This window comes from Larus michahellis, chromosome 1 (genome assembly GCF_964199755.1).
Source record: "Larus michahellis chromosome 1, bLarMic1.1, whole genome shotgun sequence".
NCBI lineage: Eukaryota > Metazoa > Chordata > Aves > Charadriiformes > Laridae > Larus > Larus michahellis.
The window spans coordinates 38,239,004-38,259,182 of record NC_133896.1 but is presented as its reverse complement, the minus strand read 5'-3'; the positions used below and the strand labels follow the sequence as shown (position 1 = coordinate 38,259,182).

The following is a 20,179-nucleotide window of genomic DNA, read 5'->3' as shown; positions in this document are numbered from 1 at the left end:
CATGACGGGCAATGACGTATTTTATTTTACTTTGTAAAAAGATTTGTGACCGCACAGCAGGGCGGTTGTGTAGCTGTGTACACAGACCTGATTGTAGAATTGCATAAAGTGTTTACATCACTCACTCGGAACAATTTATTATCTACATTGCTTATTATAGTTTAAATTATGAGCAGTACTGGTCTTCCCTATTTCTGCTGGGAAAGGATGCGTGTAGGGGGACAGGAAGGACAAATGATTGTAATTGCTCCGTGCCACTGGCCATGTAAATCACTGAGACCCCTCAGGAAGAAAGGGCAGCACTTCATGGTGACTTGGGCTTTTATGCAGTGGCACTAAGGCCAGATTTTTCTGTAAAATCGTATTTAAAGAAACCGATTCTTTCAGAATGTTAGGTATTTCAGAACTCCAAAGGAGACATACAAATGCTCAGTGGAAAGATGGAATTTCCTGAGGCATTTCCAGACAGGTTTATCATTTTTGCTGTTCTTGATAGAAACTTGAGAATTGTTTCTGTGCTTAGTCCAAGTTTTTGATCGACGCAGTTGTAATAATGTAATTCCCACTGAGCACCACACTTCCCAGAGTGACGAGTTGGATCGTGACAGAAAAACTGATTTGCCAAGTAGCCTAATAAAACAATTTAGATATTAATAAAAGACAGAGATGACCAGAACTGAATTGAAATTTTGGATGTGATCTATTGTATTTAAATTAACGAACACTATGAAAGAATAACTATGTGCTGTTAAATGTCATTTATGGAGCGCGCATTGTGACAACTGCCCAACAGCTATCACCAGTGCAGTTATGCCCACTTTAGCTACATTCTGTTAAAGGGCGAGTAGAAAACTTACTGGTGTCTTCAGACCAGATGCCAGGGTTAAATAGTCTTGTATTAGGCGATTCTCTGCCTGCAATATTTAAGTCAGGTTCCATAGTCTCAAGGATAAATCTGTTTCTCTTGTGATCTCATTTCTTTTTTTCCTAAAACGGTAACAAAAATCTATCTTCTAATGGTTCAGGTAAACCACGTTCGCACCAGAGACTTTGACTGCTGTCTGGTTGTGCCCCTCATCGCAGAATCTGGCAATAAGCTGGAACTGGTGATTAGCAGAAACCCGCTGGCATCTCAGAAAGGAAGCTCAGAACAACAGACTTCAGCGGGCGGGGAGTGGAGTGACCAGAGTAACGCCTTCCTTCAACAGAGCGGACACGCTAATGTTAATACGGAGACACGGGATCCTACAAATACATTATAGCAGAACAGCCTTTTGGTGGGACATTCAGTAACAAAAGACAATTATGGTGCTAAATCCCTTTAAGCTTTCTCTGAGATTGAGGCTCAGACGCTGTATAGCGCTAAAAAGCACAGGAGGTCAGTCTTTCTGTCTCGAGGCTTATATTAATTCACGATTAATTTTGAAAAAGTTTAATTCTTTATTAAGTCGAGTCATTCCATTCTAAACAATCTAGCATTAGCAACAGTAAGAAAAGTGGTAAGGGCCCTTTCCCTCCCTCCCCCCGCCAATAAGAAACTGGGGAGATGTTTTAAACATGATTTAAATGTTCTTCTCCCTTCCTCAGCAGCTGCTGTTTGAGGGAAAAGCACAGAATTAACCTCTGCTAACAGTGGTGTCCAGGTTACGTGGTTTTTAAAACCATCTTATCAGAAAGGAACAAGGAAGAGTGGAATGCCGCACCGGGTTTTCTTGTGACATGGCTAGATCTGTGATTTTTGGGGACCTTTATTCTGCTGGGAGGAAGCGTGTGCTCTTCAGACAAAGGAGAGTTTAGATGTTTTAACAAAATGGTTGGAGGAAGCTGCAGGATGGGGTGAACGTTACTCCCCCACTTCAGTAAATTTTGTTAGAACATACGTTATTCCCTACGCAATGAAATATTAAAGGGTATGTCTTGCAACCTGTGGGGATTTTTAAGCAGGCTTTTTTAGTGGAGGATTACTGACAAGAGTAAAACTGAAATGAGTTCAGACAAATTAGAAACATTTTAAAAGAAAATGGCTTTTTTTTAAACTATGTCAGTAGAAGATTGATACAAAAGCTCTTTAACAACCCATAAACCTGTAAACGTGTACTGTCACACATAAGCTTTTTAAGTCAAACAATTTCTTGAAGGGACAAAAGTCCCATTTAATAGGCTTTGTTTTCAGCCTTCTTTATGATAAAACATTACCCCCTGCAACCCATTTTTAGAATTTAAAATTGTAAATATATTTTACAAACACATCACACAAATTCTCTCCTCTCCCCTCTCCCCCCAAGCAATAAAATACTGCCAGTTGCTTTATATGCTCACCAGCAGCTGCTTTGGTTTATTCCGGTATTCAAGTTGTTATTGGTAATTATTGTTATTGGTGAATATAAAGATACTGGATTTGTACATTTGTAGAGTCTCGATATCTAAGCAATCACCTTACAGAGTTGTTTCTGGTCAATTTAAACTGTTTAACTGTATCCCTGTCGCTGTTTCCAGTACATGACCAAGCTCACCTGCCCTGCACACACAAGTAGCTCGGATTTCTATTTCGGCACTGCCAGAAAGGTCAGAATGACATTCAATGCTGAATCATGTAAAAAAAATAAAATAAAAAAAATGTTCATGAGTCACTTAAATATGTATTTTTATTTGTAACAAATAAGTATTAAACTGTAAAGTATTTTTGTACAAATTTAATACTTTAATAGCATGATATTTATCGTCTATGTTATGTTTTTTGAAATTCAAACTGTTGCAAATATTTGTATGGAAAAACTGTATAAATTGAAATAAACAGTGATTTAAAGACGTTAAAAATGAGGTAGCATTTTCCTACTTTATATTTTTTCCCACAGTGTTAGCAAAAAAAAAAAACCCCAAAACCCATGTTTCTATTTGTGGATGTGTGGTGGTACTTTTTTTTTTATACACACATACTGCAGGAAAAAAATGTTGAAAGCAAGCAAGCTGTCCAAATTTTAGTACAATTTATCTGAAGTTTGAATAAACATTCATCTTACTAAACTCAAAAATTACAATGCAGCAAGTCACATAGTGCACAGAAGTTGGAAGTGGAATGTTATTTGAACTCCCAACTTGGAATTTTGCTTTTCTTACCAAGACGATGATCAGCATGTACTCTTTCAGGTACAAAGTGGGAATAATTTCCTACATCATTCATTGCAACTTTCTTGTCCTATTTATGACAAGATTAAAATGAATAATCCATCAAAGCTTCATGCCCATAATTCTGCCACAGTGGAAAAATTTGAAGCCGCCGTTGTAAAGTGGTTTTTGACTCAAGAGCAAACTGCAATTTTGGCACATCAGTAACAGCTTCTCATCGCTGCTGTAGCATGAAGAGATGGATAAATCTTGGTATGGATAGCTGGAACCTTTACGTCAAGAAATCCCCATGTATTTTTTAAGGGAACATCTGGATCCTGTTAAGACCTGTGAGTTCGTTCTTCACCAAAACAGAAGAACAATTTAATTTTTGATGGCCAACACACCAAGGAATCTCCTACTAAAAACAGATCACTGAAAATATAAAAGACTCGCTTTAAAACAAGCTGTTCTTCATAGAACATGTAAATGCAAGAAAGCCTTTGAAAAATCATCTGCATACCCAGCTTCTCCGGTCCAAAAATCTTGCATGAAACAGGTTCAAGAAAGGTTCATAAAGGGGAGAGTTAATCGTTTGTTAGCTTTTGAAAAGCTTCCTAGGAGTTGGTTGTCCCAAAGTTAGATTCTTAAGTTTGGAAGAGCCAAGTGGGGAATCTTCTACTGTTTTCTGTCAAAACAAAATGAAAAATGTTCCCAAAGTTTAAACCATAACTAAAATACAGTAACCTCTTCAATAAAAGCTCTTTCCCCCATGACAGCTCTTAGAAATTAGATGTAATGAAAAAAACACGTTAAGCATGTTTGACTGTATAAAAATGTATCTACTTCAATGATAAAATTATATGTAAATGTTTGACAGCAGTTCAGCTCCTGTGCACAAAGAAGGAGCTGACAGAGGCTAAGCTAGCCAACAGACCACTGCCACGAGTAACGAGATGTATACGTTTACTAGTACTGACGCTATTTTTTCCCCTATTAGTCATGTATTACTCTGGGAAAACAGCCGCCAAACTTGACTGCTTCACCAACATCTTGAAAATTATTAAATAAGTAAAACAATCCTAACAGTATCTAGATGACTGCCGGCGGTGAAAGAGAGTGCGGAAGTTTGTTTTAAATTTTCTCAGAAAGGAGATACTTACAGAGGGTATTTTCTGAGCGTCCTTGGAATTCTCTGCAAGACTCCGTTGTCTTTTGGATGGACTTTGCTGAAAATTGCCTGCCTGCTCTTTATTGAGATGTGCTGACCTCTCCTGTTTAATCAAGCCAGTTAGAGGTTCAGGTGGGTCAGGAGCACCTTGAGTTACGGAAACAGACAGAGTCTCAACCTCTTGACTTTGACAGCTTTTCGTCAGGGAAGAAGTTGTTTGTTTGGGACAGTTGCTTGTTTCTGAAATGGCTTCTCTCAAAAATCTCTGTAAGCGGGTTTTTCGGGGCATGTTCTTGTTAGTGACCGCTCTCCTGAGGTGCATCTCTTCAGCTATAACATAGACACGGCAGCGTCCTCTGGTCACGGCCGTGTACACGTGCTGCCAGTGCTGACGGCCAGGATTGCCAACCACGTAGACAACAGTTTTTTCCTCGGAACCCTGAAATATGTTTAAGAACATCTTGTTCAATTAAGATCTCCAGTAAGCAATTTAAAAAAAAAGACAGCTTGTAAGAATAAGGAAGTTGGAGACAACTGGGGACACCCTCAAAAGTATCTTCTATGCTGCATTCAAGGACTTTTTGTTTCAAGAGAGCTTCTGACGCTTTCACATGGAAATACAGCGCATTGGCAAGATAAAGCCATGAGAAAGTTGTATCAGCTCAGAGCGGCTTTGCTTTTTTTTTTTTACCTGAAATGTGTGGATAGTTCTGGCCCATGCATGTTTTATATGACACAGCTTCTTCAGTGCCTTATACCTCACAGTGAAAGTGGAGCCGTACGTGCTGCTGATGGTCAATAAGCGCTGTTTATCAATTTCTACATCCTAAAGAAAGAGAACACTCAGCTCATATCAGCAGTTTGATCAATGTCTCATACATCTGTGTGTGTCCATATCCTAGCTTTCCCTGAAATTACAATAGCTGCAATGTCAACCGGGTGAAACAGTTTCAGGAGACACTATGCCCAAAAGATAGTTATCTTTCACCGACCACCTTCAAGGAAAATAGTTTCAGTGTACAGGGCCTACCCCAACTCCTTCTGTTTAGTAAGAAAAATGCTGAGAGAGGCAGTTTTAACCCCCAGAAAACATAGATTATCCTAGGATACAGTGAAATATGCCAGTGAGGCCCTTTAACAATTTGTTGCCACATGCGGGGAAGAGCTTACTCTCTCCCACCAGCCCTGCACCGTCCCCCTTGCCCACGCACTCACTGGACCCTCAGCTGCGTGAGCTCAACTCACCGAACCCAGCAGAAAAATACAGCAGGGGTTTGTTGCTGTATTTTTTGGCCAGCTTAGTTTTCTGCCAGGGGAGAGCTCAAGCTGTAATGTTAGTTTTATTCTTAAGACTATGTTTTGACCTATATCCAAAATACAATACATTTGAGTATTTACAGAATGTATTCACGCTGGACAGGACGAGACCAACTGAAACGCATTTTACAAAAACACCCAGAGATTATATTTTTTTAATTCTCTATTGTGAGTCTACCTCTTTCTTGCCTTTCATGTGATAGTTTAGCAGAAGAATTAAGTATATATTATAGACTAAAATTTTAAAGTGTGCATTGTTTTGTTCTGGGGATTCAACAAGTACTGAATCGGTTACCACTGCAGTTTCTTGTGCAAGTTCTTGCAGCAATGACTTACTCCTGTTATGAAAAATATATCTCCATTGCACAGTCGTTTCTCCTCAGCAGTCTCTGAAGTGAGGGAGGTTTGTCCACTTTTGCATTCATGGCAATTAGGACCCTTTCCTAAACCACGGTCTGGCAAAAGATCCTTGAGATACGTATTCCGCATGCAGGAAATCTTGTCATCAATTCGAAATAAAAGATGGTTTTTATGGTCTCTAGGTCAGAGAAAGAAAAAGGGAGAAATGTATTTACAAATACGCATCCACCATCGCTCAGTATTTCTTCTCTTTCCCCTCTCTATACTTGGGCCAGCTTAAAAGCCTTAGTAAAATTCAAAACAGTGAAGACAACTCACATTTAAAAGGTGTTTCTGGAACTTTTGTAAAACCTTTTGGTAAAAAAAAAGTAATATGGAGTAGCACCAAAATCCTGCTTACAAAAATCTATTACAACAATCTATTCAGAAATCATAGTGACAAAAAATAATTAACCTTCAGGGTTTTTTCAAGTTGCTTTTATGTCAATTTTACATATTCTGCAGTAACTCAAAATCTTGGAATTCACATAATGGCAATTTAAATGAAAGGCAAACACTTATTTTATGTTATCTCTGTTCACAATCCAGGATGAGATGAACGGACCCATCAAAGACAGATTATTGTATAAACGATTTCTGACATAAATAACCAGATCTAGATGAAATATTAAGTTTTAAAATTTTATTTTAGACTGTTGACCTGGTTGTAACACTTTCAAAAGCACAGGGAGATTGTTCACAGGAAAACTGCAAACCACTGGCTTACCTGGTTACGTGATTTGAATAGTGTTGGCAACAAAGTTCATTTATCAGATCGCAGTCTTGCCTAGATCATAGTAAACAAGAACATGAACAAAATCATGATGTACTTAACAAATACAAAGCATACAACAATGACATGCAATGTCACATTAGCATTTAATCAAAAAACAATGGAAAACGCCCATCTTAGCTATGACGATCTTCTACCAACAATTAAAAACAATCGCTGATGCAGAGTTTAGAGGATACAACAGTAAAGGAACATTTTTGTCCAAATAAGACACCAAGTGAGGCAAGGATGTTTGCGATTCATACCTAGATTTGATTCTAAGAGAAAGAACAAAACTAAAGAAAAACTAAAGCCTCGATATATTATTTCCTGCCTGTGGATGTATTAAAAATAGACAGAAGATTTATTTGCTTCCTGAAGACACTTTTAAACACTTTTAAATGCAGATTAAGTACCTATAAAAATAATCCAGAATAATCTTATATGGAAATCATTAATAACAGTATTGTACCTGAATGCAGACTGGAGAAAAAAAAATTCATTTCAGAGTTACTCAGCATTCACAACAAACAGGTAAACTAGCTAAAATTTATAAATCCCATATTTACACACTAGTAACCTGTAAATAGTGGGTGGTTTTTAATTGCTGAGAAAAGGTTCTTCACAAATAGAAGTGGAAGAGGTCTTCCTGGAGTACCCTTTTGAGCAGAAGTGCAAGTTTATGAACTATTGGTACTACTGGACATTACATTCATCCCTTCACTGTTTCTGTGAGGCCATCCACAGTATTCACGCTCCTGTGACAGTTCACATTATCAGTGATTACTAAACTTTGCAATCTTTCTTGAAAGTGTGTTAGAGCCCTGCACACACACCCCTTCTTAAATGACCAGTATTGTGCTTCCAAATATCCACGCTGCAGGCACTCGCCACTGCCCAGCAGGAACACTAAGGCACATCAGATTATATGACTAAATCTGGCCCTCGTCCCACAATCAAAATGCGAGTATCTTCTGACATTTGGTCCACGTCCACCTGTGACAGAAGCATGCAGAGACAGTAGGCCAGGTGTTCCGCCCCGCACCCTGGAATTCACCTCTGCCACGATGTCTGAACACGGACATTACTTTGTATTTTGCGGGTTCCTCTTGCAGTCAAGCCCTCGCCTTTCGTTGCTGGAGAACACTGCGCTGTTAGCAAACGCCAGAGCACAGGCTCTCAGAGAATCTACTACAAAAACTGTTTATGTCCATGCTTTGTTTCTTTACCATAAATAGTACAGATGAACATGAATACAAATGCAGAAATCATGGTGCAAAATAACATTAAGCTTACAGAAAAACGAAGCAAGTCTCTACAGAGAGACTGAGGGCAACCAGATGGCACAGGAAAAGACACCTGGCCTGTTGTTCTCTCTAGTAATTTTACAGTATTGCCACTAGTCTCTCCAACTCAACACACCCAGCTATTTTTAGATCGTAGCTGCTAGCAAGGATTTTTTTCAATGTCTGCCTGCTTGCTCCATTACCTTCTGAAAGCAATGAACTGTGATTGTTTGGCATCCTGCAATCCTGGTCCTTTTTTAAGTAAAGTCCTTATGGCAGTTTGCAAATCTGATTTAGAAGACATAAAAGGTAAGGCATAAAAATATGAAGAACAAACAATTTAAGAAAGAAAAACATAATTCAATATGAAATTGCCTTTGCTTATTTCTTGCTTCAATGACATTTCAACTTGTTTAAAACAAAAACCCCAAAACAAACAAAAAAATCCCAAATACACTCCCCCCCCTCCCCCCCCCCGAAAAAAAGACTCCCGCATCACAAAACACCCACATATATATAATCCCCCCAAAAAGTATCATGCAGTTACCCCACTGTTAAAATCTGACAAACAAGAGCGATGTGGAAGGAGACAAAGTCTTATTCCTGTGTTAGAAGAGCTGCATAGAGCATATCTCATGCAAAATACGGTTTTGATACTGTACATTAAAGAGGTATGGAGAGAACATTTTTAAGCCACAGACCTATACATTTGGATTTCACAGAAGAAATCCATTTTTAGTATTCTGTTTGCTGAGTAAGTTACTATAGTAAGACAAGGTGATAATATTTGCTCTATTTTTTTTCCCCCCACATCCCCCTTGAAGCTTTTTGATGCATATAAAGTAGAGGCCACTCAATCCAAAACCAAAAACAATGGCCAAACCCTGACCCTAAAACATTTTGAAAGAAATTCTGGTGTCCCCTCTGCTTTAATTTTCCTAACTTGTTTCTAGAGTTGTTAGAGCACATTCCTGTCCCAACACACCATCCTGTTACAGTTGCTGTTTACTCAAATGATTCACCTCTGGAGATTTTAATCTTTTAAGGTTTGACAGCCCCCGCTACAACATAAAAAGACAATCACATTTGATTACACTGGTGGAAGTTGTATCACCCCCATTTCAAAAGCTGACTGGTGAGCTGAAGCTCTACATCATATTCTTTGCACTGACGGGTCCTGCTGCGTGCACTTACACTAAACTATGAGTCTAGCATGTAAATTTATACCACAAACAAAACCAAACTAAAATATTCCCAAAATGTTAGTTCCAGCCAAACAGTCTATGCTTTACCAAAGGGAAAGTCAAGATCACAAACTGACTGGACACACGTACTGTCACAACCCCCGCCAGCAGGCAAAGCAATAAGAATGAATTTCTTCTCCGGGCTTGGCATTGTCATTTCCTCATTCCAACCAGAAACTTTCAGCACCTCATCAAATTCAGGAAGATTCCGATGAGAGATTCTTGACCAGAGAAGGGGAAGGAAAACAGAAAAGAAAAATTACTTCCAGTTAAAGGATTCCAGTGTATTGTCTGCATCAGCCTGAAGTTCACCATTTATAAATTTTGGTCAGCTACACTACATACACCACAAACTCTTTCTTCTGAGCATAACTTAATTTCACATTTAAAAATTGATAATTTATTCTCTAAGCCCTTTAGTACTGAGTAGATACTTGGTATTACCCATACAGTTCTTCTCACGGGAGCAGACTGGAGTAACACAGAAGTGTTACCCTCCCAGAGAAAAGACAGAGTGTTTATAAAACACTTGTAGTTCTGGGCGTTTCACAAACGTTCAGAATACTCTCAAATTCCAATCAACAACAAAAGGTCTTGGACACTCAGACCTAGGTGATGTTGTTTCAGGTTTAAAAAATAAATAATTCACTGACAGTAAACTGGATTATTTCTAGACCGAACATAATACAAATGCTGGAAACATGAAGAAGTTCTAGGTATTAATGAGCAAAAAATATAAAGAAACTACGATTTAATGGCCCTTGACATCTAAACTCTCAATGTAATTCAAGTTGGTTTAGCTGCTGCCACACTTACCAGCAACGTCTTTAAAACTTCCTTTTCAGAGAAGCAATTGTAAGTCATTTCAAAAGGCATAAAGTGATTTCTGCATGCACAAGTCATTTGAAAACAACAGAGATTATTTGATAGTGAAATATGTCCCATAAAATTCAAGAGTATTCCAGCACACACATTTTTTTGTCCAATACATACACTCCTGGAAAAATGGGGGGTGGGGTGGTGTTGTTGGTTTGGGGGGTTGTTTTTTTCTTTTTAAAACCAGCATTACTAATTTTTAACAAGAAACTGTAACGGAAGCAGAGTTAAATCTGGACGCATTACTATTTTTCAGGTAAAGGACCAGGCCTACTACAAGAATGCTTCTTACATACAAAACAGAATCCTACCTTGTTGCATTATCTACAATTAGCTGCGATTCAGCTCTGTGATTAGTTCGCAGTTCCACAGAAAAGCCTCTTGATTTTAGACCCTCAAAGATATCAGCTAACATGTTTCCTGGCTCTATGCTTGGTAGCTGTCTAGTATCACCTAAACAGAATGCAAATTACTATATGTGAGAAGCAATAACAGAATATCTGTTAAAAGCTGTCTTGAAAAAAAAAAACAGGGGAATTAATAAATACTCAACCCACCACACAGTAACATGCTTCCTCAATACAATTCACGCAAAATGAAACCGTCAACAATCTAAGAAACTTTGGGGAATCAGACTGTAGCATAGTTTAAGTTTTTCATTTTCCTCACTCAGTAATGCTTTACTAGCAGGTACAAATCACTGTATGATGAACACCGACAGCGATCGCATCTTAGTCAAACACATTTTGAAAGTTACATATGTAAAAATGAATGCCATAAATGGCATCCCAGAAAGCAAACCTCTGAGAAAGCAGAAAATTTTGATTTTACACTTGTTTTCCTTTCCGAATGAAAAGAAGATGATCTTAAACATTAAAACATCATGAAACTTCCCTTCTAACATTTGATTAGTAGGCTAACTCTAGCTTCTTTAAGGAAATCAGAAAAGTTTTCTAGTTGCAAGATGTAATAAACTACTACATGGAAGTCATAATACTTCCAGAATCAGACAAACCACTGCTAAGCAGAGAACAGAGATACGATACTTTCATACTGACAGTTGAGATGGAAAACTCTTGAAGAGCCCAGTCTATCTCATCTGACCTTACAAATAAGCAGAAATATCCAAGTACAGAACAATGTAACATTCTGGGGTTTTTAAGAGACTCAGTGAAACTAGTGGCAGTTCTGATACTTATACTGTATATTGCATATCACTAAATATTGTACAGTACTAATATTTTTGTTTCACTTACCTAGAATAATAAGTTTGGCAAGCTGAGCATGCTCACACAAGAGCTTTAAAACTAAACTAAGAACATGTACAGACACCAAACTTCCTTCATCCACAATCAGAACCGTCACAGTAGAAAACTTCCATGGCTGTACTTGTTCACTCTGCCTCCACGATTTAAAACTATAGATGACCTAGGAACAAATTGAAATAAATCAAGCTCTGACACTAATCAATTGTCTTATAAAGGTGTCTGGAGTGTGGTACCTTCCAATGCTGTATTTAGAGTTATTATCTGAGATTTTGAACTTACACCCAAAAAGGCTCAGAAGACTCAACTGCTCAGTCTTATTTTCCTCCTTTGTGAATACGTTTCTAGCTGAGATTATCAACACTTACTTAAATAAAAGCACAGAAATGCATCCTTTTTTTTCTGCAGGAACCCTGAAGGATATCAGGTCAGCCATTAGGTTGCTCAGTAACAGGAACACCTCCTACTACAACTTGCTGGCATTAATAAATCCCCAACATTGCATGGGGAAGGGGAACAGGCAACTATCTAGTCCTCAAAGACAGAAGAAGCCCACAGTACTTTCTATGTTATTATAATTTTGATTTATACAGGTTATTCCACAAATTCAACATTTTCTTCGCACCTTCCACTACCTAGGACAAGAGACTTGACCTAAGTTTCTTAACAAAGAGATTGCTTTTTACTTTTTTCTTAAAAACATTGCACCATATTTATCAGCAATTAAGAAAACACTGTGAATAAAATTTATTCCATTATTCAACCCCAGTCTACTGATCTTTTCATGTATGTGCAGGTATCAGTATGATTGCTAGGCAACAGGACACTAGAAAACAGCTCTGCCATCTAGAAAGTACTTCCACTCTTAACTAAATAAAAACAAACAAACAAAACCAACAAAAAAACAGCTGAGAAGCTAAAAAGACCAGATGCCCTAGAAAGGCACAAATTTGAGATGTGTCTAAGTAGGAAAAAAAACCCCAAAGTTACAGCAAATATTTCAAATTATTGATTTATGATTCCCCAAAATGTAACATTGACTTTCAAATGCTGACAAGCTATACCTAAGCATTAACATTAATAGCTACAATAGGAAAGTTCAATAACAATCGTTTTTTTTTCAAAGAATGGACAGTGCCAAAAGGTCTTTCAGAACACAATTTAAAAATAAATAAATAAATAAATCCTTACCTGATGCAGTGTATACGCAGGAAGCTTAGTTTTTTCACTCAAAAGGCTTGCCGCCCTCCCTGTAGGTGCAGTAAATAGTACATTCAACATTCTTTTTGTGTACATCTTCTCTGACTCCCAATGATCATCAAAGGTATTCCATTCCTCAGACGCATCTAGATCTTCTTCAAAGTCCTTAGAAGCAGCTTCCACTTCTTTTTCCATCTGCTTTAAGTGACGAAAAAGGCAGCTAACTATTGTGCTCTTCCCACAGCCTCCTTTTCCACTTATGATTGTGACAGGATTAGAACAAATCTTTTCCACGGCAATTGCTTGATCTAAGTCTACCTCTGCTTTACTTTGGGTACCAGACATAGACCCCACTTCCTCTTCACGAAAGTGATTTTCACAGTTATGATTGTCCAGATTACTCTCCTTCAGATGTTCCATTTCATGAGCCTGGGTAACATTCATTTCGTTATCTGCCACTTCTCTTGATGTTTGAGAAATATTAAGTATCTTTCTAACATCAACATCCAGTTGCCATGAATGGTTTGACAGAAGGTCACCTATATACATTGCAATGTCTTTTTCAGATTTGTAAAGATGAGGCAGAAACACTAGTTTTTTCTCCCTAATCACTATGTTCTGATGTTTCAAAAATTCAAGAGATTGCCAAGCATGCTCAATGGACATATCTTTAGATACAAAACGAGCTAATTCATCTTGATCTTCATAAGTGTGTCCCATTTCTCTACACTTTTTCTTGAGTTGATCATACAGAATTAATGCATTCTTCTGCAGTTCAGGAATCTTCCAGAGGAGATGTTTGCACTGACAGAAGGCTGCCCATGTTGCCTCACAGTAAGAAAGATTCAGTTCCCTATATGTAATCTTCTCCCCAGAAAGAATAAAAGCAAACATATATTTATTTCAGAAGATGTTAGCCTCTTGCTGGATAACATTCCTCCTAGTAAATACAAATGGCAATTAAGAGGGTGGAAGTCTGCAAAAAATTACGTATTTTTCATAATGTATGAAGTTGTTATGCTTTTCAAGATATTTGAAAGCAAGATATTTAAAAGTAAGATAGAATGATAATTCCTCTCAGTCACCCTTCTGTATAAAATGGAAAGTTTAAAAATCAAAATCCCGGTGCAGAAATTGGGTATTAAGGAGAACTTGTGCACATCTAATGAGCACAATTTCAAATAAAGGCACAAAAAAAAATGCAGAAACAGAGCATAGGAAAAGCATTAGCCAGAATACTGTACCAAATTCCGAACATGCTACTTCAAGAAATATACAACCTTTACAGAGACTACTGCAACATAGTGAAAGACTGAGATGTGCAAAAAAGATAAATTATTCAGAAAAAGAAAAAATGAATTGGACTTGCTGAGCCTTAAGAGAAAAAGCTCAAGAGAGTCTTCCAGCAATAAAAAAACTGCAGTGATATGCAGATCCTTGGTACAAGAAACAAGAGAGCAGCAAGTCTATATTGCATCAAGGAATAGTCAAATTGGACATCAGGAAAAGCTTTTTAAAGGAAAAGATGCGAAATAGTGGAATACATTGGCTAGCCTGCTGAATCTCAGAAACTGGAGGTCTTCAAGACAAGTCAGAACATCTGTCAGTAAAAGCAGTCAGGGGCTGATGCAGAGGGATTAACTAATCATGTTTCTGAACTACTAAACTACAGCTCAGGTCCAGGAGCGCTCAGGTGAGGTGCAGCAGCGAAGTCTCAGAGCAAGTGTAGCAAAGGAGAACAGAAAGGTAAGCAGCAACCACCAACCCCATTATAAAACAGGGGAACCACGAGACCAGACGACCTCTTATAGAGTAACTTATCTATCTTGCTGTGAAAACACAGATACTGTCCCATGTATTAAGAACAGAAAATCTCATTTGCCAGTATAAAACTGAACAAGACAACTGAGGGTTTTAAATTAGATTTCTTACTTTTGGCCCAATTACCTCAAGTATTTAATTTTCTGTTCCTTGTAGAAAAGACTAAACAAACGGTTGTAACAAAACTACTTTTAAAATCTTTTGAGATTAAGTTATTGTAGACCAACTGGAAGAAAAACCCTTTGCTAAAACCGAGTCCAGCACATCATCCATTTCCAAATGAACTAAGCTTACCTCCTACAAATGCCCAGTTAATAAACTGAATGTAACTGAAACAGCACTGTACTCCAATGAAGCTCAAACGTAACAAACACCACATTTTTTTACCCTGCTTAACATTACTTACCCTGCTGAATCCAAGTTTCCATGGCTCATTCTTTAACATCTCATCCAATTTTGTTAGCATCTTGTCTTGAAAATGTACTTCCTCACCATCCGTACCATTGCTTTCTTCAGTCTTTCTTTGCCAACACACCATATCCAACAGACAGCAAAAATGGCGTGGCAGAAGAATCGGCAAGAATTCCAATATCATCGGAAAAGCCAGAGCTACCAATACCGCCTTTCCTGCGACTGTACGCACCATAAACCAATAAAGTTTTAAGCAATATACAAAGATATTTGTAAAGGCAACTTAAACTAACTCTGGACATTATCCTTCTGGTTAGGCCTCCCCTACACCCAAAGCACCCCGAATTTCTTTCAGTTTCTTATTCTTTGTAATCCTTTTCAAATCCTTTTAAAGTCTGCTTTCCCCGAACTGCCTTGGGAAAAAATAATGTAAACAGATGACATAAAAACTGCAACTAAACATACTCACTTGGAAAATACGTATTATTCACTTGATTATTCTTATTATTCACTGCATACACAACAGCATTTTGTAGTAAATCAGTTCAGACCTCACCACACCTGGCCCTTACCTAGTTTTCATACAGATGTACAGAAGACCGTTTAAAATCCAAAATAAAAAAAAAAGGCTTCTACATTTGTAGTATCAGATCAGTAGAGGAACTTCGGAAAACAGTGCTCTCCACTGGCTTTCTCAATGACCCCAAACTTAAGCTATCACTTTCCCTGTTTGGATCAGTCTTGGGATCTGCAAAAGGGGGATAATGAAATTGATTTGCTCTATAGCTTGCTTTAAAAAACAGATTTCAGAAGTGAAACAAATTTCAGAAGAAAGAGAAACTTTTAGAGGTTTTATCTCTTGGCAAGAAAAAAAACACACATGATTTTTAATTACGTGTTAAAGAAACTTTGTAATTCCAAATTTAAACCACTATTTTTTCCTCAGTTAAGTACTTTTTCTGATCACTGTCTTACCTACAGAAAGGCAAAGATGAAACCTTTTCACTTTAAAGCAAGTACTTAATTTATACGTAGAGAATCAACACACACTATTTCCACACAAAAATATAATGAAGGCTTGAAGAACAAACCGCTTGAGCCCACAACAACTAATGACAACCAAGAACAAATGACAATAGCCATCAATAGTAGCAACGTACAGGGGTGCTGGTTATGGTTCCTATTCCCCAATGACAGAGAAAGAAGAAAGCTTAATTTGTAGCAAAGTAATTTAAGTTACGTATAATGAAAAATCCGCCAAATACAAGAACAGTGAACAGGATACCTAGGCACACTGTGCAACCTTCACCCCTAAAGATTCACGAACATACTGGACATGCCTCAATCAAAAGCGATCCATATATCTCATGAAAACTCAGGTAGCAAACTAGATCCGAGTTTCTACCACTATCAATTCCCATCCCTCTGTGGTCATGAAAGGATTTAAAGTCCGTAAACAGGGGTTAAGAACTTTTCTACCATTACAAAATCAGAACCAAAAGCCTGAAAGTCCATAGGACTGTGAAATTTTCCTCTCTTTACACGGGTGACTTGGAGTAAAGTCAGCTCAAGTCTAGCACAAACTTTGAACTCTCCTGTTAAGACACGATTTGGCCTCCAAAATAGTCACCTTCATCTTTTGACCTGACACTGCCCAGTAAACCACATACTGGAAGACTTCATTTGCTTGCATATAACAGTAGATAGACCCAACCTGTCTGTAGAGGTTCAGCTGCGGCTGAATTTAAAAGACTTCCTCCAATTCAGAGTACTGAGTCCCACGGCACTGACATCTAAGTGGCTCTGTACAGCACCAACCCAGGCCTGCCTATGCCCACATCAGGAACATGGTATAAGGGAAACGGATCATTGGGGCAAAACAAGACAGCCAATGCTAAAGACACATCTCAGCCATCTTGACTTTCTGCATTTCAGTGTTTTGCTTCAGACCAGCTACAGTCTCGTCCCACAGACTGAATGCCCATTAGGGGTTGGAGTACCTTAGGTGTGCAACTGGAATGCATCTTTTGGATTTCATCCAGCAGCAATACCGTCAATAGTCTCAGAGACTACAACACAATGGGGACAAGAGGGATGTTTGCTTCAAAAGCACACTCCTGATCCAATCTCTAACACTCATGTAGTCACACTAACATAGTGCACAACAGGATCCTCAGCAGTCCTGAACTATCTCCACCTGGGGACACTCCAGTGTTTCCACACTGCACTCCGCAGCCATACCAATCTGCTGATGGGCAGGATTCAAATACACTTAGATAGCCTATTTAGTGCAGCTGATCTGGACTACACTGAGCTCATTTGCTATTCCCCTGCACTACAAAGAAGTGGCTTAAGTATTTCTGAACATGTATTTGTCCTAAAAAGCCATAACACCCCATTTAAGCAGTGCTGAACCCATTTCTTAATAAGCCTTGTTATATCTGAATAACTACAGCAAGCCAGCACCAGCATCTTCGCACCCCTAGCACAGACAATTTTACTTAGTAAGCCTATGGAATTCAGCAAAGTCCTTATGTGTTTCTAACTGTACGCCTATCTTTAATAGGTCAGCTGTCCCACTGTCCGCAAATTAAAAAAAAAAAAAAAAAAAGAAGAATCTTTGCATGTTCAAAATTCATTTGAATAGGCACTTCATAAGAAGACATGTTAGCTTGAACACAGTATGAGACCGAACTCATTAGCTTATAAAACAAGCAAAATAGCATAGGATATACCTACATGATTTCAAAACATAGTAGAAGATGTCATAATCCTTGGTGTCTCTTTGTTTCTCCCCTGTCTGTAAGCGTGAAACTTGGAACTGTTTCAGTTTTTCTTCAAGATTTCTAAAACTCAGCATAGAGTCTGTAGGAAGCCAAGTAAAAAACTCTTCTCTAAAATCCTCAGGAACAGCACATTCCTTAAGAAAGAGTGAAAAGATTTGTCGGTTGTTTTCTTCTATATCGGTCCGCAGAAAATATGACGGATATCCTTGCACAAAGTACTTCGACCCCATTTTTTTAACTTTAACATTAACTCTCCACCAAGGGTCAACTAATGGAAAACGTCCAACTACTTCATACTCCTTTCTGGAGTTGTCTTCTTGTATAACAACTGAATCATTAAAAAGAAAAACAAAACCATCGTTAATCAATAGTCATAAAGATTAAAAGTTTGGTTTGATTAAGAGTTTTGTTTGTTCAAAGCTTATTTTTGTCTTTTCTATGAGTTTCGGTAGTAAAACTAAAGCAGGGGTTTTCATAAACTTCCTGATGCCAGTCTTTCCAGTAGCATTTAAAAACGAAAGCAAAAGCAACCACAGAAACACTGATTCTGTAAGTGTAAGAACTACAAAATTAAACTTGTGTATGAATATTTATTAAGCCTATTAAACACATTGGCATATGGTTTAGTATTACACCATTTATGCCAAGTCAAGTTTGCAATTCAATTTTAAACAGTTTTGCCACAAAGTACGGCATCACGGCATCTGCATCCTCTTCAGATACATTTGCATCTCAACTGAAACCACCAAAATTATAACCAATTAATATAATAAACTCTCAACATTTTGTATGACCTAGTTTGCCTCCTCTTTCCATCCTCATTCCCTCACAAAAATTAATACACCATTCCTTGATCCGCAACTGGGGACTAAATGCTACGACCTATGCAAGCACCTATGTTTAACAGGACCTCTTTCTCACCAAACCAGAGTACCAGGAGCTCTTTGGTCTATAGCAACTTGTCAATTTATTTTCCCCTTGTTACACAGCTCAATGTAGGCATTTTTAACACAAGGTTTGGATAAAATATTATGGCTAGGCAGAGTATTTTTCTCCAATGTCACCTGCTTTTCTTAGTACTAAATAGAACATAAGGGATCATTAATATCATGTATCAATGCTCTCACATGTCATAAAAGGAGAAAAAAAGAATGTATTTTTTGTGTAAAGTTAACTTGATTGGAAAAACTTTGTTTTCTTACTGTTGCATACATGGCCATACAAAAGGCCAAATTACACGACACTTCTACGGCCTGTGCAAGATTTATCACCTACTTCGGATCACTCTCCCTTTAGTGGTTATCAGCCCAGTAACCGGGGAAGGAGCGAGTTTCGGTATGACTGACGCTTACACCAGCGAACAAGACCCTGCCGGGCCCCGGCGGGGAGGCGGCCGCCCGCCACAGCGCCAAACCCTCGGCCCAGCCGCCTACTCCGCACCCTCCCGGCTCACTCGCTTCAAACGCAGCGCCCCGGGCCGAGCCCAAACCCGTCTCCGAGGGAGGCCGCGGGCACGGGAGGGCTCCAAGGGCCGCCCGCCCGCCGCCCGGCCCCCCCACCGCCCCTCACCGGCTCGGCGCGGGGGCGGCGCCGCCGCCAGCTCCGGCCCGGTAGCCTCCAGGAGCGCGGCCTCCGCCAACTGCGGCTCCTCCTCCGCCTCTTCCTCGGTCTCCTCCTCCTCCGAGCCCCCCGCCACGACCACCCACCGCGGAGGCAGCAGCACCCCCCACAGCTCCACCACCGCCGCGGCGGGATTCCGGGCAGACCCCGCCATGCTGCCGCTGATGCGATGCGCTCCGCTCCGGACCGCGGGATCCCTCCGCCCACCTCCTCCGCGCCCGGCCCTCCCACAGCCCCGCGCGTGACGCGGAGGGAGATGTCGAGCGGGACGTAGCGGTGGTGCGACAACTGCGAGGCGACGTGGCCACTGAGGGGTGGCGGGTGTCGCTCGTTGGGCCACTGCTGGTCGCCGGTGGTGGCCGCGGCCCCGCTCTCCCCTGAGGGGGCCGTGCCGCCTCTGGAGGTGCGGGCCCTACTGGCGGCTGGAGCCCGGCGGATGCGTTGCCGTGAGGTAACGGGTAATGGAGCCTGTGCAGAGAATGGGTAATTGCGGGGTGACCGCTCAGGGGTGGAAAAAACAGGCTGAGCCCTGACCCCCAGCTCTCGCCCCACCACCGTTGGTACTCGGACACTGGTGCCCTACTGCAGAAACAGTGCAGTTTTTAATAAATCGGCTGTCTCTTTACCTGACCCCGCTCACAAAACCATCAAATCATAAAATCAGGTTTCTGATATATCCTACTATATTTCACCTAGCTGTCCCCCCCAAGTCGTGCAATATTATATATAACTGTCAAATCATTTTCCAGGAGTTCCCACCACCCGTACTTCCACAGATTGTAACCCAGGCAGTTCCCATAGCTGCTTAGTCTTCGCTTTTGTTTGACACTGCAGATCTTCGCCTTTTCTGAAACTTTATCATAAACAGTGGTTTCGTGTTTTTTTGCAGCTCATCAGTGAAAATAC

The 20,179-nt window shown here is 39.6% G+C and overlaps 2 protein-coding genes across 13 annotated transcripts in view; one reads left to right on the top strand and one right to left on the bottom strand.

Moving 5' to 3' along the window:
* Positions 1-2,651, top strand: part of GRIP1 (glutamate receptor interacting protein 1) — a 337,148-nt gene extending 334,497 nt beyond the window's left edge. For all 10 annotated transcript variants that reach the window (XM_074572573.1, XM_074572555.1, XM_074572588.1 and 7 more), the window contains one exon: positions 1,026-2,651. In XM_074572573.1, coding sequence (XP_074428674.1) covers positions 1,026-1,262 — 237 coding nt within the window. In that variant the 3' untranslated portion in view covers positions 1,263-2,651. The remainder of the gene's footprint in view (positions 1-1,025) is intronic.
* On the bottom strand, positions 2,628-19,465 carry HELB (DNA helicase B). 3 transcript variants are annotated; one of them, XM_074572597.1, is made up of 13 exons: positions 19,223-19,465; positions 17,607-17,981; positions 14,863-15,089; positions 12,627-13,499; positions 11,427-11,598; positions 10,482-10,623; positions 9,385-9,515; positions 8,254-8,338; positions 6,720-6,779; positions 5,930-6,131; positions 4,968-5,102; positions 4,269-4,715; positions 2,628-3,793 (listed from the first exon to the last, which is right to left on the bottom strand). In XM_074572597.1, the coding sequence occupies exons 1-13, from the start codon at positions 19,425-19,427 to the stop codon at positions 3,704-3,706; spliced, it is 3,144 nt and encodes a 1,047-aa protein (XP_074428698.1). In that variant the 5' UTR covers positions 19,428-19,465; the 3' UTR covers positions 2,628-3,703. The 3 variants fall into 3 exon arrangements, with proteins under 3 accessions (XP_074428698.1, XP_074428706.1, XP_074428713.1); XM_074572605.1 differs by having other exon boundaries at positions 12,627-12,833; XM_074572612.1 differs by having other exon boundaries at positions 12,627-12,830.
* Positions 19,466-20,179: the final 714 nt, after the last annotated feature.

Excerpts from the sequence above, each read along its gene's own strand:
- HELB (XM_074572597.1), bottom strand. The coding sequence starts at position 19,427 with ATGGCGGGGTCTGCCCGGAATCCCGCCGCGGCGGTGGTGGAGCTGTGG. Across the intron at positions 6,132-6,719 it reads TATTCAAATCACGTAACCAG|AGACCATAAAAACCATCTTT; the intron begins GTAAGCCAGTGG and ends TCTCTGACCTAG. Across the intron at positions 3,794-4,268 it reads ACGCTCAGAAAATACCCTCT|AAAACAGTAGAAGATTCCCC; the intron begins GTAAGTATCTCC and ends TTGTTTTGACAG.